The sequence below is a fragment of the Tursiops truncatus genome, chromosome 21, assembly GCF_011762595.2.
Source record: "Tursiops truncatus isolate mTurTru1 chromosome 21, mTurTru1.mat.Y, whole genome shotgun sequence".
Taxonomy (NCBI): domain Eukaryota; kingdom Metazoa; phylum Chordata; class Mammalia; order Artiodactyla; family Delphinidae; genus Tursiops; species Tursiops truncatus.
This window is the reverse complement of record NC_047054.1, coordinates 12,494,125-12,508,560: the sequence shown is the minus strand read 5'-3', so window position 1 is coordinate 12,508,560 and position 14,436 is coordinate 12,494,125. Positions and strand designations below refer to the sequence as shown.

At 42.6% G+C, this 14,436-nt stretch overlaps 1 protein-coding gene across 17 annotated transcripts in view; it reads right to left on the bottom strand.

The window, feature by feature from the left end:
• Positions 1-716: 716 nt before the first annotated feature.
• The window catches only part of STOX2 (storkhead box 2), a 210,091-nt gene continuing 196,371 nt past the window's right edge, over positions 717-14,436 (bottom strand). For 15 of the 17 annotated variants that reach the window (XM_073798561.1, XM_019921328.3, XM_073798570.1 and 12 more), the window contains 2 exons: positions 12,171-14,436; positions 717-7,148 (listed from right to left, as the gene is read on the bottom strand). In XM_073798561.1, coding sequence (XP_073654662.1) covers positions 6,953-7,148; positions 12,171-14,436 — 2,462 coding nt within the window. In that variant the 3' untranslated portion in view covers positions 717-6,952. Of the gene's footprint in view, positions 7,149-11,959; positions 12,009-12,170 lie in introns of all 17 variants that reach the window. The other 2 variants (XM_073798563.1, XM_073798562.1) reach the window with 2 other exon arrangements.

Here is a 14,436-nt window from a genome sequence, read left to right as displayed (position 1 = left end):
TGTCCTTCAAAGTAGTCACCTTGGGTTTTCCACACTTACCCAAATGACACTGTCATGGTTCAAGACATTTTGGGAAGCCTGCTTTGAGTATTGCCTTTACGAGACAATTAGGCTCAACGTTACAGCTCATATACTGGTTTTGACTAATAATGTTGTTTCCTAGCTTAACCGTCTGCTCGACAGCAGATAACTTTTGGTTTGCAAAAATCAGGTGCATTCCCCCAGGGCAGTGGTGACTCGCCGCCACTGGGGAGAGTCAGAGCAGAGCAGAATAGACTCTGAGGGCAATGAAACATGGAAGCACTCCAAACCTGTGCAAGGGCCTCACTGGAAGACGTGAGTAGCCTCTGAGTACGTTCTGGAGAGGGGATCACATTTGTTTGGGGGTAGCAGTTGTGATATGAGTGATAACAAAACAAAACGAGAAAACCAACCGCATTATAATTTCATTTATAAAACTTAATTATATGCATCCATAAGCCTCACTCAGTCTCAAATTCCAATAGCTAGCTAAAAATGGGATTTTTCAACATTCCTCGAAAAATTTTGATCAGAAATTTCCATTTTCAGTTGTTTTAATTCAAAAGCTCTAATAACCAAGATTGTGCAATAAAAATTTGTTATGACATCAAATTAATTGAGGAGAGAAATAAAGTGGTCTCATGTAAGGTATTTTCTCTCAAGTACTAAAAAAAAAAAAAAAATCCACTTAGACATATAACCAAATGTTATTTAATATCTTAAAAAGTAACACAATCCAAAATGGATACTTCACACAACACTACATAAACATGAACACAATATTACCATATGGAGGGACTTTCAAATATAGACTTACAAAAATCCCTGTGCTTTTTTTTCTTTTAAGTTATTATACTAAGCATGACAAGTAATCATCATTTACAATATGGTACACTGACACGATAAAAACCATGTTACAAATGTGCTGTTATAAATCAGTAACATTAGGGAAGACATTTCATGAACTGTAATTATTTCATATGAAATACTATACAATATAAACAGAACATCCATCTTGGATGACCTTTACAGCAACCAGAGACCAAGTCATTTAAAAATTTTTTTTTCAGTGCAAACACATTTTATTCAAGGCAGTCTTGGCTGCAAAACTCCTTTCTAACATACAGTAAATCCCACTTGCACTTCTTAATTCATTTACCCTAATGCAATAGTCACATTCAGTCACTCAGAGAAAGATACCTGCAGAATTATGATCCCTTTAAACTTAATGTTGAAATTTAATTCTCTTCTAGACAGTTGTCTCTATGTCAACTACGCTAAGGACCTTCATTTGTAGCTGTCAGTACTTACATGAAGGTGACCCTAGGGCAGCTCTAGTCCTAACCCATCCTTGTGTGCACAATACCACACTGCTTTGCCCTTCCAATGTGGAAACCACGGCGGTGTAAGTGGGGGGATGGGAAGGAGGCAGGGAGGGTGGACCTTGGAAGCAAGGAGCCGTAAGTGCGTACACCAAGATGAACTTCCTGTAACTGCAGAGGATTCGTGTTGGAGGAGACCTCAGATCTCAGATTTGGTAGCTCTTTTTGGTGGGCGCAAGGGAATAGGCATGGCAAAGCCAGCCTCTGGACAGGGAGGGAGGCAGCCGTACACGGACCAAGCAAGCTCTTAGCCTTACACTGGCTTCCAGAGTCATTGCTGCCTCACCTAGGAAACCCCCTTTCCCTAGTTGGCAGGGCGTGTGTGTGTGTGTGTGTGTGTGTGTGTGTGTGTTCACATTTGAAGCCAGCAACGAGCAGACAAAGCCCTGTAACTGATCATAAATACACAATCATCATCAGAAGGTTTAGTTCCCCTTGTGCCTTGTAGAATTCTGAACCTTGCAAATCAGCAACTGTAAGTCCTAGGACAAGTGTAAGAACACAGGATTCTGTGTGAGAGGGGCACTGGCTGGGGAATCCCTCCCTGGGATGTTGCTGTAAAAGACGCAGAGATTAACTCCATCAGGGAGACGCCAATGTCTATTTCCAACACACCGGGAAATTTAATAACGAACTTTCTCATGGATGTAACTTATGAAATGTCTCCCAAATAAAAATCTATGGCAAAACATTGGATGTATCCTCAATACTGTAAGACCTTCCGAGAGAGTTGACAGAGTGATGGCTGATTCTTTTATCTTACTTGGCAAAGATCAGACTGATAGTAACCTCTTTCCTGCCCGTATTTTACTAACCCAGAGCAAAGCAATGTCTTCCATGGCTTTTGCATTCATTTTTCCAGTGTTCTAGCTTCCTCAAGCCCTCAACGTGTGCAGAAATTTGCTCAACAGAAGAGTATGGGTGGGAGGGGCCTGGGGGGCTGGGGAGTGGGGGGGAAGGAAGGGATCGCTTCTGCGGGGGTCCACTGTCACCTGACAGCGCGCTGATAGCTGGTTCTGTGACTGGCCTGTGATACACGGAGAAGGTCCCCGACCAGGATCTTTCATCTCACAATTTGAGAAAAAAACGCTTAGAACTAGATCAGCTTCCCTGGGAAATCCAGATTCTTCAAAGTAGGGCTCAACAGAGTGTACTGAATTTCAGTTGTGCTAACGAGAAGCACTGTGCAGAGTACTTGATAACGTTTTTAATGAAAATTTCTGTCTCAGCACCTTCCACTGCCAGGAGCAGTCGTGTTCCTGAAAGACAGTATTTTAGCACAGGATTTAGAGAAGCCCAATATGAAACTGTAAACGAGGGTGTATGTCCAGATCTACCTTGGACCACAATAGCATTTGGGTGGATTTCTGTAAAATTCCCAACACCCTGAACTTTTTGAATGAAAATGGACAAAAGTATCAAGTTGTATTCGTTTTCTTTGACTTTATTAGCACACATCAGAAAAATAGCATCGTATTTCGTGATTTCTCATGATGGTCTATCAAACAGATAGAAAACAGATCACTGATAGCTGCCACTGTGTTTCTGGGTAATCTTATGTCACTCCTCCTGTTTATTCATTCCAAGTATGGGTATTACAAATAGGCCCTGCTTTGTTAATTGTGAATCCGAATGCTTTGGAAGCACTTTGAGATCCCAGCATGAGTTTGCAAAGTCCTCATAGGTTGTTGTTGGTTTTTAATCAAGCTCCAAATACTGCCCGTGTTATAAACTGTTAGACTTTTCAAATCAAGATCACTACTGTACTGTGAGCAATATGCCTTTCATTTAAGTTCAAAACTTTATTTTCAAGTACACTTTGTGGTGATAAGTGGTTTATCCTGGGTAGAATTTTACAAAGCTGTGCAACCTAAAAAACAAACAATGCTTTCGTTACCGCTGAACGGGTTTTTTTTTTCTCCCCATGGTGACTGCAATATAATTTAAATTTATATTTTAGAAATGCTGGTTGGGTTATGAAAAAGGGAGACTGGGGAACAGCTGGTGTTCAGATTGTTGTGACTCCAGATTAACTCTCAATGGATGCTTCCTGAACTTGAACTTCACAACACTGGAGAAGCCTTCATTTGTTAATTTTATCCAGCTAAGTCCTTTTTCTGCTCTTCTTGTTTCCTTTTTTTGATGGACCCCTCCCCCTTTTCATATGCTTATGAAGATCCCCTGAGATGTGCAAAATATATAAAATGAAATACGAGTTATGGAACAGAAGTTGTGGATACAACGCACAGCTCTTTTAATTCAAATGAAGTCTGAGCTCGATATGGTAGCATGCAAGTAGCGAGGCCCAAAGTGCTTCGAAGTTGGCAGTCCAAATTTCTGGTGTGTCTTGTGACCGAAAACCTAGAATTCAGATCAGATTTTATAGGAGTCAATAGCTTGCTAAATTATGTTTATCAAGTGGCTCTTCGCCGGAGAGAACTCGTAGCAGGAATGAGGTCCGGGGCTGGTGGCAGGAGCCGGGGCAGGGGAGACAAGAAATTTAAACTTCCTTTTTTCATTCACAACGAATTCAAGTGTGCTTTTGTGGGGAAGGAGAGAGACAGGTTTACAGATGAGAGTGAAATAATGCCGTCAGAGAAAAACCATGGCAACGAAACAGTCACAAGTCCACGTAATCACTGACACACACACAGAACGCCATGGCCTAATGGTTAAGAAAGTTTTCAACTTTGCTTTTCCAAACAATACACTTGAACGCACTGCTGCCGCTTCATCAAATTTATGGAGGTAGTTATATGTAAAAATAAAAATTACCATAAAGTAATATGCTGTATCATAATAATACATACGTGTGCAAAATGCCGACAGATGGGTTGACCCTTTAAAGTTGAACACTACACAGAGATTCAACCAGATTCAGTTTTGTAAACCTTTCAGTTGATAAACTCTAAGTGAAGTCTAGATAAGCAGCCATGGGCCACAAAGCTATCGTTTCCTGGAGGAAAAGGATGCTGGCAAAGCTTGGAGTGGGTCACTGAGAACATCACTGCAGACCATCTAGGGTCACATTTGTAATGTGCTTCCCGCCACCGCTTCTCCCCCGTTCAAGAATCCCGATTCGATTCAGACGGGCATATTTCTACGTGGAACGTCTGCTCACATCATATCCTCTTTGAAGTCCATCATTTCTATGCTAATGGCTGCTGGTCTAAGGGAGTTTTTTTTTTTTTTTTAATCATGTACCTCATAGCATCAGGCAAAGCGTGGTACACATTTTATTCCAATGTCTTCTGTAAACCTATTTCTTGTGAAATATTGATAAATTCATATTTTAAAGCTTCTCTTAAAGGTAATGCTTTCCTCTCCTGTTCACACAGTATTTGATTATTATAATGGCTACTTTAGGAGGATCAACTAGAGGCTGATGTATTGTTTCAATGGTTCTATTATTTATGAACTGATAGTATGACAGACGCTGGAGGGCAGGGTTTTGGGGAAAAAAAAGAATTTAGAAGAATTTAGTAATTGTGTGGCATACAACTCCCCAAGGAAACAGACTCTGTATAGTCTATCTGATACATTATCATTCCTCCCAGACAAATTTAAGCAGTGAGAGAAGAGTGCATTTCTGAGCAATCAAGGCATGCCTTGGAGGAAATAAGGCATGAGACTGAAAGCCAACCGACTTAAGCATCTTAAAGGTGCGGGAGTTTGCCAAGAAACGTGCTCACGTTTCACTATAAGCACAAAAAAAGGAATCTATGCTAAACTTGATGAGTCCAGTTTGACCCAATGCAACTTCCAGATATCTGAAAAAGCATGAGGAAGGACCCAAATGTTTCAAGAAACAGTTCAACTGTGTACATGACTCCACGCTTTAAACAGATGGCTAGTGATTCAACCTAATACCGAAGCAGAAGTGTTTCACAGATTCTATGCCAATTGCTGAAATCTGAGGTGAAAATTTTTGGATATATAGTTTACGGTATATGGCTCCAAACATCACATGCCACTTAACTAAATAAAACTTTCTGTCAGACCATTTACTTGTGTCACATGTAACCCTTTTGTGGATAATTTTCCGTTATCTATAGATTTATTCCGTGGTTCTCATAAAATAAGACACGGGAACTTGGAGGTGCCTCTTTCTTAGAAGGCTGAATCTTGGTTATGTGTAATCCCTTTGCTGCTGAGAACCGTCTTTGTATTCAACATGACATATTGTAAACCAAAGCAAAACGTTAACAAACCATTCTGAAATAAGTTGGGCTAAAAACTATACATCTACCTAAAAATGCCTCCTGGAACGGGTTACGAAGTATCTGTAAACATTACTCTGGCATAGTTCATGTATGCATAATTGTCATTCTAATAAATTTTAGGGGCGTACAAGTTAGGATGACACCGCACTTGCAGAATGATCACATTCTGTTGTTAATTACATGGGCACATGTATATTTCTAATCAAAAAGTATTTTAAAGTTTTCTCTATAGATATCTTCCCAGGAATAAAAGGCCTGAAGTTCAACTCCCCCTAAATTTGCTCTTTCCTATAACCACTAAAAATTATCTCCCACAGCCTAATTTAGGCATTCTATTTAAAACTACATAAAATAGATTTATGTCCTTCCATTAGAAAGAATAACGTCCCCAGGCCGTAGTCTTCATTTGTATCACAAAGAACATTTTGATTTTAAACAAATTATCATATCTATTATAGTAAGATAGCATCACCGTCAAGTATCACAAGGAGGAAATGATCTTCCTTCAGTATCTGATGAACACCTCTACAGGTCCCCGTTACCTCTCCCATCACTTAGTGCTGTGCCCCAGCCAGGCTGGGAGACCCTTCCTTTGTCCATTTCAGATTCCAAGGCCTATATTCCTGTTTGTGATTATGGAAGGTTAAAAAAAATCAGACAAGCATCTGTGACACTTAAAATCCTGAAAACGAACACTCCCAGTATTTGGATCACGACCCCTTCTGACACACTTCCATGGGCTCCTGCAAAATCTTGTCACGAAAACTCACAGTGCAAAATGACTGGGGCCTAAACGGTTCACACACGAAGGGCTGGGGTCCCCTTTAGTCAGTTGGCATTGATTTCCCTAAAGGTAGACCCTTGCATTTGACATTTTGTGGAGGCTTAGTTTTTGTTTTGTTTTGTCTTTTGTTTTTGGAAGTGTCAAGGATCAGTGTTCTGTGGTACCACTCGGTCACAGACTGGGAGCAACACGCATCTGTGGCATTTCAGAATGGACTTGGCAACTGCATGACATTGAAAATGCGTATTACACTGACAGTGTCTAGACTTTCCTATGTGTGCTCAGTTACAATTAGTGAAGCAAAAGTATACATATCACCCCTACTGCTATTCTTGTTGCTACAGAGCCGTACATGTGAAAAGCAATACTCTGAAATAAAGATTTTGTTGTTGTTTTTTGCCCTAGCCTACTTAGCAGCACAGTTTAAGTCAACACAAAAACTGCCGTTGAGATGCTTGTCTTCCCGAAGATGTAAACAACAGTCCCAGTGCCGTAAACTTGGCTGTATCGAATGAGACAGGAGATCTGAGGCAGAATGACTATCACACGCTAGTAACAGAAGCTTGCAAGCAGCTGGAAGGTTTCTGTAATTTCTCAGCTTCATTTGTGGGGCTGTCCGTACTTGTTCGGAAATTGAAGGCCGGGCCAGCTCCACCGTGGGCCGGGCTCCAGGTAGGGTTCTGACGACGGTTACTTTCAACAATGCTTGATGTGTTGGAAGCCAGGCTCTCCCGAGTGCTAAAAGAGTAAAAAGGTTTTGTTTGGTTTTGTTTGGTTTGGTTTGGAACATAAATAATTATATATTGAGCCCTAGAGGAAGAGCAAATGATGCAGTTAATGGATTTCCTCTGTCGGTTCATCATGTCATGTATATACCATCTCATGCTGATTATTCACATATGCTCCTCCAACTTGGACTTCGGCAGCGTTCACAAGACATGTTATAATCAGCAGCATGCTGAATAAAGGGTTTTTATACAGCTAAATAAATGTCTTCCCTTGCCTTTCACGCTCAAGGAAACACCTTCAAGATCTGATGTGCTAGAAGGCTATAGCGTTCGTTTTTAAAAAAGAATAGTCTTCATAAATACACACAGGTAGTGATTTCATTTCAGGCTTGAAACTCATTGATAGAACTGCTCCTGAATAAACTCCATAATTTTACCCTGATGATTTTGTTTTCATTCTCGAGTAGCAGATTTTGACTTTGGCGGTGAACTTCAAGTAGGCCACTAGCCAGTATGCCACACTGATGGGAATAAAATTCTTTTTAAACACTTCATACCTCTGTTTCAAACATATAATGTTATAGTAAAAAATACATTCTATTTTCAGATAAGGAATCTTAGATTTTCCCTGTGTACATTGATTTGGTAGAAATATTTTATTTTTTAAAGGATTCTTACAGAACAGAGGTGGTTTAAAGGCTTTAGTATTTCGATCTCTCTTTTAGTTTTTCTAATTTAGAAATACTTGAAGCGATTTTATTGTTCCAAGAGGTTTATAACATTTAACATGTCAGATGTGTAGGGCAACAGCAGAAATAAGATTACTTGGCCTGATTGATCAGAACTGAATGGGTTTCACGTTCAAGGTCCTCAAAATGGTAGTAAGAAACATCAGCTTACAAAGAGGTGGAAGAAACCACAATGATGCTCAAAACATCCACTCTACTGGATAGATTCAAGATGTATAAAATATTCTACAGGTGGGTCCCCATCACTGACTGAAGGTCAAACTACATAGGGGACATCCTCACAGCTCACTTTCATTCCCATCCTAAACTGATAGCAATTTTGTCTGAACATTATACCGTGGCAGCCATTCCTGACAGGCTATTTCATCCTAACCCCCTTGTGGCCTTAAGTTTGCTTCTCATCAAAAAGCCAAGAGTTAATTGTTTAAAAGGAATGTTGTTCACTGGCTACCAAAGAGACAACTGGACCCTTCCTGACTGCAGAGGGCACGTCTGGAAGGTTAATACATTCATAGAAGTGAGTTAAGTTCTCTCATGAGGCTTACCGTAAATCTGGGCGTGCCTAAGGAATACATCATCACTAAAGCAATGGAAAGTGCTAGACTTACCTACTTACCTGCTTTACACCTCCTCTAAGAAAATTCCTCAGAGGTTTTCCAGGACTACAACTGAGGGTCAGGTGGAGGAAGGAAGAAGGGCAATAAACATGTAGAACCTCAAAGAGGTCACGGCGCGTTCCTTCAGTTTCATTCTTAATCACAGCGATAACTTTTTATGGCATTTGACTTCCTCATCTTTAAAACAGGGCGAGTTATGTGTCATACCTACTCACTGAGTGACTCAGAAGAAGAAATAAGCAATAATGAGGAATCCGTACACCAAAAAGCTAGAGAAACATAAGCTATTTCTGTAGCACATCTGGCATCTGATGAATTCAGCAGCCACTGTGGGTAGGCTTGGGAATCTATACACTACTAATGCTGTTTTATTTCTATGGGAAAATGCATTTTGAGGTCTCAGGGATCCACTTTTAAACCAGCTTTTGAGGCGGGAGTTTAATTTATCAAGACCCTACTGTCTTCCAGGCACCATCAACACACATCATCGCAACAGATGGTCTAAGGTAGGAGCTCTCTGTACTCAGACTGCCCTTGACCACGGCCAACATATTAATAGTGATAAATACATAGAGCGTTCCAGTGTCTCCAAAGGGTATATCTCATTATTGCCGTGACACTGAGTACAATGTGCGACAGTCATATGGAAGGCTGTGGATATGATGGTGAAACAGTTCATGGAGAGGGAAGGTTCGCAGTAACAACAGATCTCCAATTTAAAATTCCTTACTTTTTTAAAGAGAACTAACGGAGTACGACATTAAAATAACATCTCAGGAATTTGTAGGCAGAAAAACTGAACCAAGAGGCCCTGCTGCGCCTCTTGCTGCACACGTTGCCCTTGGACCCACACTTGGACGGCACAGTACACTGTGCAGACACATCCCTGGCAGCCTGAATCCCTCTGATTTTCATATTGTGGTTATCAACCGGTTTTTGGCCTCAGATTTGGAATAGCAGGCTTTGCATGTCGGGATTTTTCATTTGCAATATTAGATCTCACAGCACAGTTTAAGTTTCTGCCTTGTTTCCTTCTCTCAGTGACCTTTGGTTCCCAACAAGAGGGACTGAAGACTTTCGGAAATGTGGCTGGACATGACCTCTGAGCCAACACTGAAGACTGAGAGTATGAAGACCATCTTTTCTGATTTTGATTTTTCTCTTTTTTTTGGCACGGGGAGGAGGTTAGATCGTAGCTGCTCTGTCAATTATTTACTGAAAAATCTGAGTAAACGGCCCACTTAAGATTCCTGTATCTTGCGGTGGTGGAGAGGTGTCTGCGTGATAATACTATACGGCTAAAATACTCCTCACGCTGGAGAATAAAACTCCCTGTAACTCAAATATTCTCCTTCGCAGACCATCTTCATACATCAGAAAGGTAAATTAGGGCACTTATTGAAGTATAGGGAGATACTTCAAATGAGATAAAATAAAAGTTTAAAGTAGTTTAAAAATAGATATAGAAAATAAGTTTGTCACCCAGCTTCTAACCAAAGGATATTAATTACGAAAGGGGTAAAATTAGGAATTGTTCTGTAGATTCTCTAACTGCATGAAATTTACGGGTGATCTACCTTTTTCTGTAGAGAAAATTCCACCTAATAACACTGGGCAGATACATAGCTCCTGGGTGAAGACTGTCTCCTTAGGAAGACCTTTTTCTTCTACCAGGACAACGCATTTGACCTTGACTACATTATTAAAGCAATGCAAATAAGCTTAGTTCAAGAAATAATCCCATTCATAAATTCCATATTCTGCACTCCAAATCTAGAGATAATAAAATATATTCTGTGGAGAGACTGGTTCAATGATTACATGAACCTTTCTTTTTACTTGTTCCCAAACAAAAACTTTCAATATAATGCAGTGGTGAAGTTTTGAGTTAGAACCCACTAAACTACTCTCAAGGTCTCCTTAGCAGCTATCTCTGGAGTATCACGGTTTTCCCTCCGTGGAGGTCCAGGGGCCAAGAGGGCCAAATGAATTGCTGGAAACTGGTGCAGAGAAGCATCAGGCAGGGAGAGGCTATATAGTAAGAAACAGTAGAGCATAACGTCCAGGCACATGACCCACACCTTCCATAAGCGATGGTACTGAGCTTCTACCATCAATAGCAGACTCCCAGTTATGCTTATCTGGTATCCCTACTAGGAAATCAAGAGGAAAAACAAGAGTTGAAGAGGGAAGTAGAGAGAAAAGAATATATAAACTAATTGGTTAAGATTCGATTTGGGATTAACAAATATTTAGCAAAAATTACGTCTTAGAAAAGTCACTTAATAGGCCAGTAGTTTTCAGACTGAGTGCCATGCCCCCCCGTAGTCTCTTAGGGTCCTTGAGGGATGGGCAGAGGAGATCTGGGGCTCCTGGTCTCCACTTTAACCAGAGTGCCATCTCTGTGGTTTGTTTAGACATTAGACTTCCACACATGTGTTAACTTGGAAAAGAAGGTTACACGACAATAATAAAAAAAATTAATAATAATAATAAAAAGAACTAGCCCTTTAAGAAATAACAAAGGCCCAATAAGGGACAAACAGAATAACGCTTCCCAATTCTGATTTTGGGATGCTCTGTCCCCAGATTATCCATAGATACAGTGAAATGATTACAACATAACTAATTTTAACTCTTAATAATTAAAATAAATGTATGAACTACATAATCATATCTTGGACTTGTTAAAATAATAAATATTGTAAAAAGTTGGGAATCACAACTAATGGGAGATGTCAATCTCTCAATGTTATTTCTGCATCTCAGAGTCACCAATCTGGAGTAGAATTTAGAAGCAGAATCAGGTCCCAAGTTGCTCTTGGAAGAGAAGGAAGAATTAAGGAGAAAAAAGGAAAGTTGCATAGACTCCCTTTTGTTTTCAAAATCCCTGAACCACTTCACTGCATTGGACGTGGCCATCGGGCACTGCACACTCTTAGCTGTCAACCTCTGCTGAATTACCAGCACCTACTGAAAAGAAGACACCACGATCAGCATGCCTAAATGGTGTTAGTTCTGCAGGAGGAGAAAGAAAAGTGCTGGCACATGCTTTGAACTAATGGTGCACAGGCCCCTAATCTTTACGTCACAGGAACAGGTTCCATGTGTCTGCAGACTTTTGAGCGGTGAGAGGAAGGTGTATGAGAGCAAGGGGCGAGGGCGGCATAAAAAGTCGGGATTAAAATAGTAACAGGCTTCTAGATCCACTGGAAAGGTTTTGAAATTGGCTATTATATTCTCATTAGAAGGACTCCCCATCCTTGAGTCAATCCAGTTATTCCCAACCCCTACCTCCCACCTCCACACTGACTACTCATTCTACTCAAAAAGTTACTATTTTTGAAGGACCTTTAAAAAAACCCTTCCTTTATCAGCATGGTGGCAATATAAACATTGAAGGAAAAATACTGGGACATGTTGGTCTTAGATTGGATGGGAAGGGGCCAACCCACCAGTCCAGATTGGTGATCTCTACAGCTGCAGAAACATTTGTTTCAATTCCTGAAAAAGAAGTCAGAAACAGGCTGTTAACAATACAACTCACACAACTCTTAACCCTCATTCACAGAACTGAGACTGTGAAATCAGAAACCTTCCGAGTTATTTTATAAAGCCCCAGGCCCCGGTAGGTGTATGTGTGTGCAGAGAGATGCCTCTTCCTACCGTGGGGAGTTGAATCCACTGTCCACCGTGATACTGCTGCTGTCCATGCTGTCCAGACGCGCCGAATGGGTGGCCCTCTGGTTGCTGCTGCTGTCGGTCTCCTTTGGGGCAAGGAGGGTGAGGTTCTTCTCAAATTTCCTCTGCAAGTCTCTTTCCTTCTCCCTTTCCAGGAGCCACTGCATGGTTCCCACATCGTCTCTGTTTTTCTCCTCCTCTGTGTTCTTGTTTGCCCCTTCCTCAGACTCATCATCATCAGAGACGTTGTAATAGTCAAAAGAGGCCTCCTGGTTCCCCACTGACTCCTGCTGACGCTGGGAAGCTGGCATGGCTTGTGCAGCCGAGGTCCCTAGGGACGGCTCCAGTTTCTCACATCGGCCTGGCAGTGTGTCCGCAGGTGTCTTCGGGTGAGATTTGAGGACAGACAGGCTTGATTTGTGATAGCTGTTTACAGACAAGGTGCTGTGAAGAGGTTTGAACAGTGTGTCTTTGCTGAATATCTCTTTCCTCTTGTCCAGGCTGCTGGGCTCGGCACTGTGATGCTGGATGAGGCGTCCATTGGCAATCCCTTCGGCCACAGCGCCCGAAGCCGCTGGGCCCCCGCCCGGCCCCTTTGGCGACTCCTCCTTGTGTCCTACAGGCTCCCTGGAGGGATGTGGGGCCTGCCTGTCAGACAGAGGCAGCTTTTTCACCCCTTCCGCCAGGGTCAGAGTGTCATGGTCCTCTTTGTTCTTTCCCAGAGGTGACGGCGCCGTGAGCACCGTCTCGCTGGAGGTGTTACACTGGAAATAGTCATCTGCAGCTGTTTTTGTTGGACAAGAGTTGAGTTCACCAAAGGATGGCAAACTCTCGGGCAGTTTGCCTGGCTCCAAGAGGCTGCAAGCACTGGGAGGTTCCTTGCTGCCACTGACTATTTCTGGAATACACACCTCTTTGTAGCTTGTGGACGAAATGTGAGCCCTTTGATGACTGACAGTCTGTGCAGGCCTTAAAGTACTGTCGTCAATGTAGGATTGGCTGGGGGTCTGGTCGTCTTGGCTACAGCCTTCAGCCAGGTCTTCAGGCATCCCCAGAGAAGAAGCACCCAGAGGACCTTTGGAGTTATCCATGGATCTGGACCTCTCCTTGGCCTTGTTGGATCTCTCATTCCTGGACCTTCGGTCCTGGGTATGGCTGTGGCTTCGGTGCACTTTTGAGTGGGAGCTTCCCCGGGAAGGCTCAGGAAAAGGCATCTCAGTTCTCCTTTTGGCCAGTTCCCCAGACACGTCCCATTCCGGAGTCATGGGGAAATGAGACTCAATCACGTTCGCATTGCTATGCATGATGAAGTTATCACCTTTGTGTTCGATGATGAAGCAGCCTTCCCGGGGAGCCCTGGTAAGAGGATCGCAAAAGTCATACTCTCTTTCACCCGGGATGTCCAGATGGGAGCCATCTGACGGGTCTCCTTTGGACACTCGCGTCTTGCTGTGCGACCGAGACTTTCCGTGGGACTTGCGATGAGTCCGACTCTTTTTACTTCTTCCGCTGTGATGGGCGGAGGACCCGGCTTTACTCCTATGCGCTTTCTCTTCTTCAAGTTTCTTCATTAGTGCAGTGTGCCTCATGACATTTTCCACGGTCAAGTCTGGGTTAATACGCCTAATGATCTCCATTTCCACCTCCCGAGGGATAGTAGTTGGCGTGTCCTCATCTCGCAGGGGCCACTCTTCGGGAGGAAACTGGGCGGAAAAATTGGCTAGCTGTTTGGTCTTGTCTTTTTTAAAACTGAGCCGGAATAACTTGAGTCCGAATTTTTTGGACTGCTTTTCACTATCTTTAGGTTTGGAGAGAGTTTCCGTCTTATACGAAAAGTTGACAGTATTTTTGCTCTTTTCAGTGGGTGGCACCTGGCAGAGGGAAGGAGGGCAGTACGGGTCTTTGCAGTCCTTGGCGGTCTTCCTCTGCAGGGTGGCCGTGTGCACGCCGTGCACATCTTCCCTACAGCAGTGGCAAGAGTCGCAGTGGTTCCTGGGCAACGTTCTTTCCCTGACGCAGCCTGAGGCAGAGGGCGTGATGGTCCCGGGCTGGGGAGAGGTACACTGAGACCTGTCAGGTATCCTCTCATCCAAATGGTACCATTTACTGTTAGTTCTTATGAGGGAAGGAGTTATGAAATAGGTCTGCGGGGTTACGATGAAGTAGCCATCTGGAGTCGGGTAGATCTTCCGCTCCCGGACCAGCGTGTTCAGCGTATGCCGGAGAATTTCTTGGCTTGGGGTGGGAACAC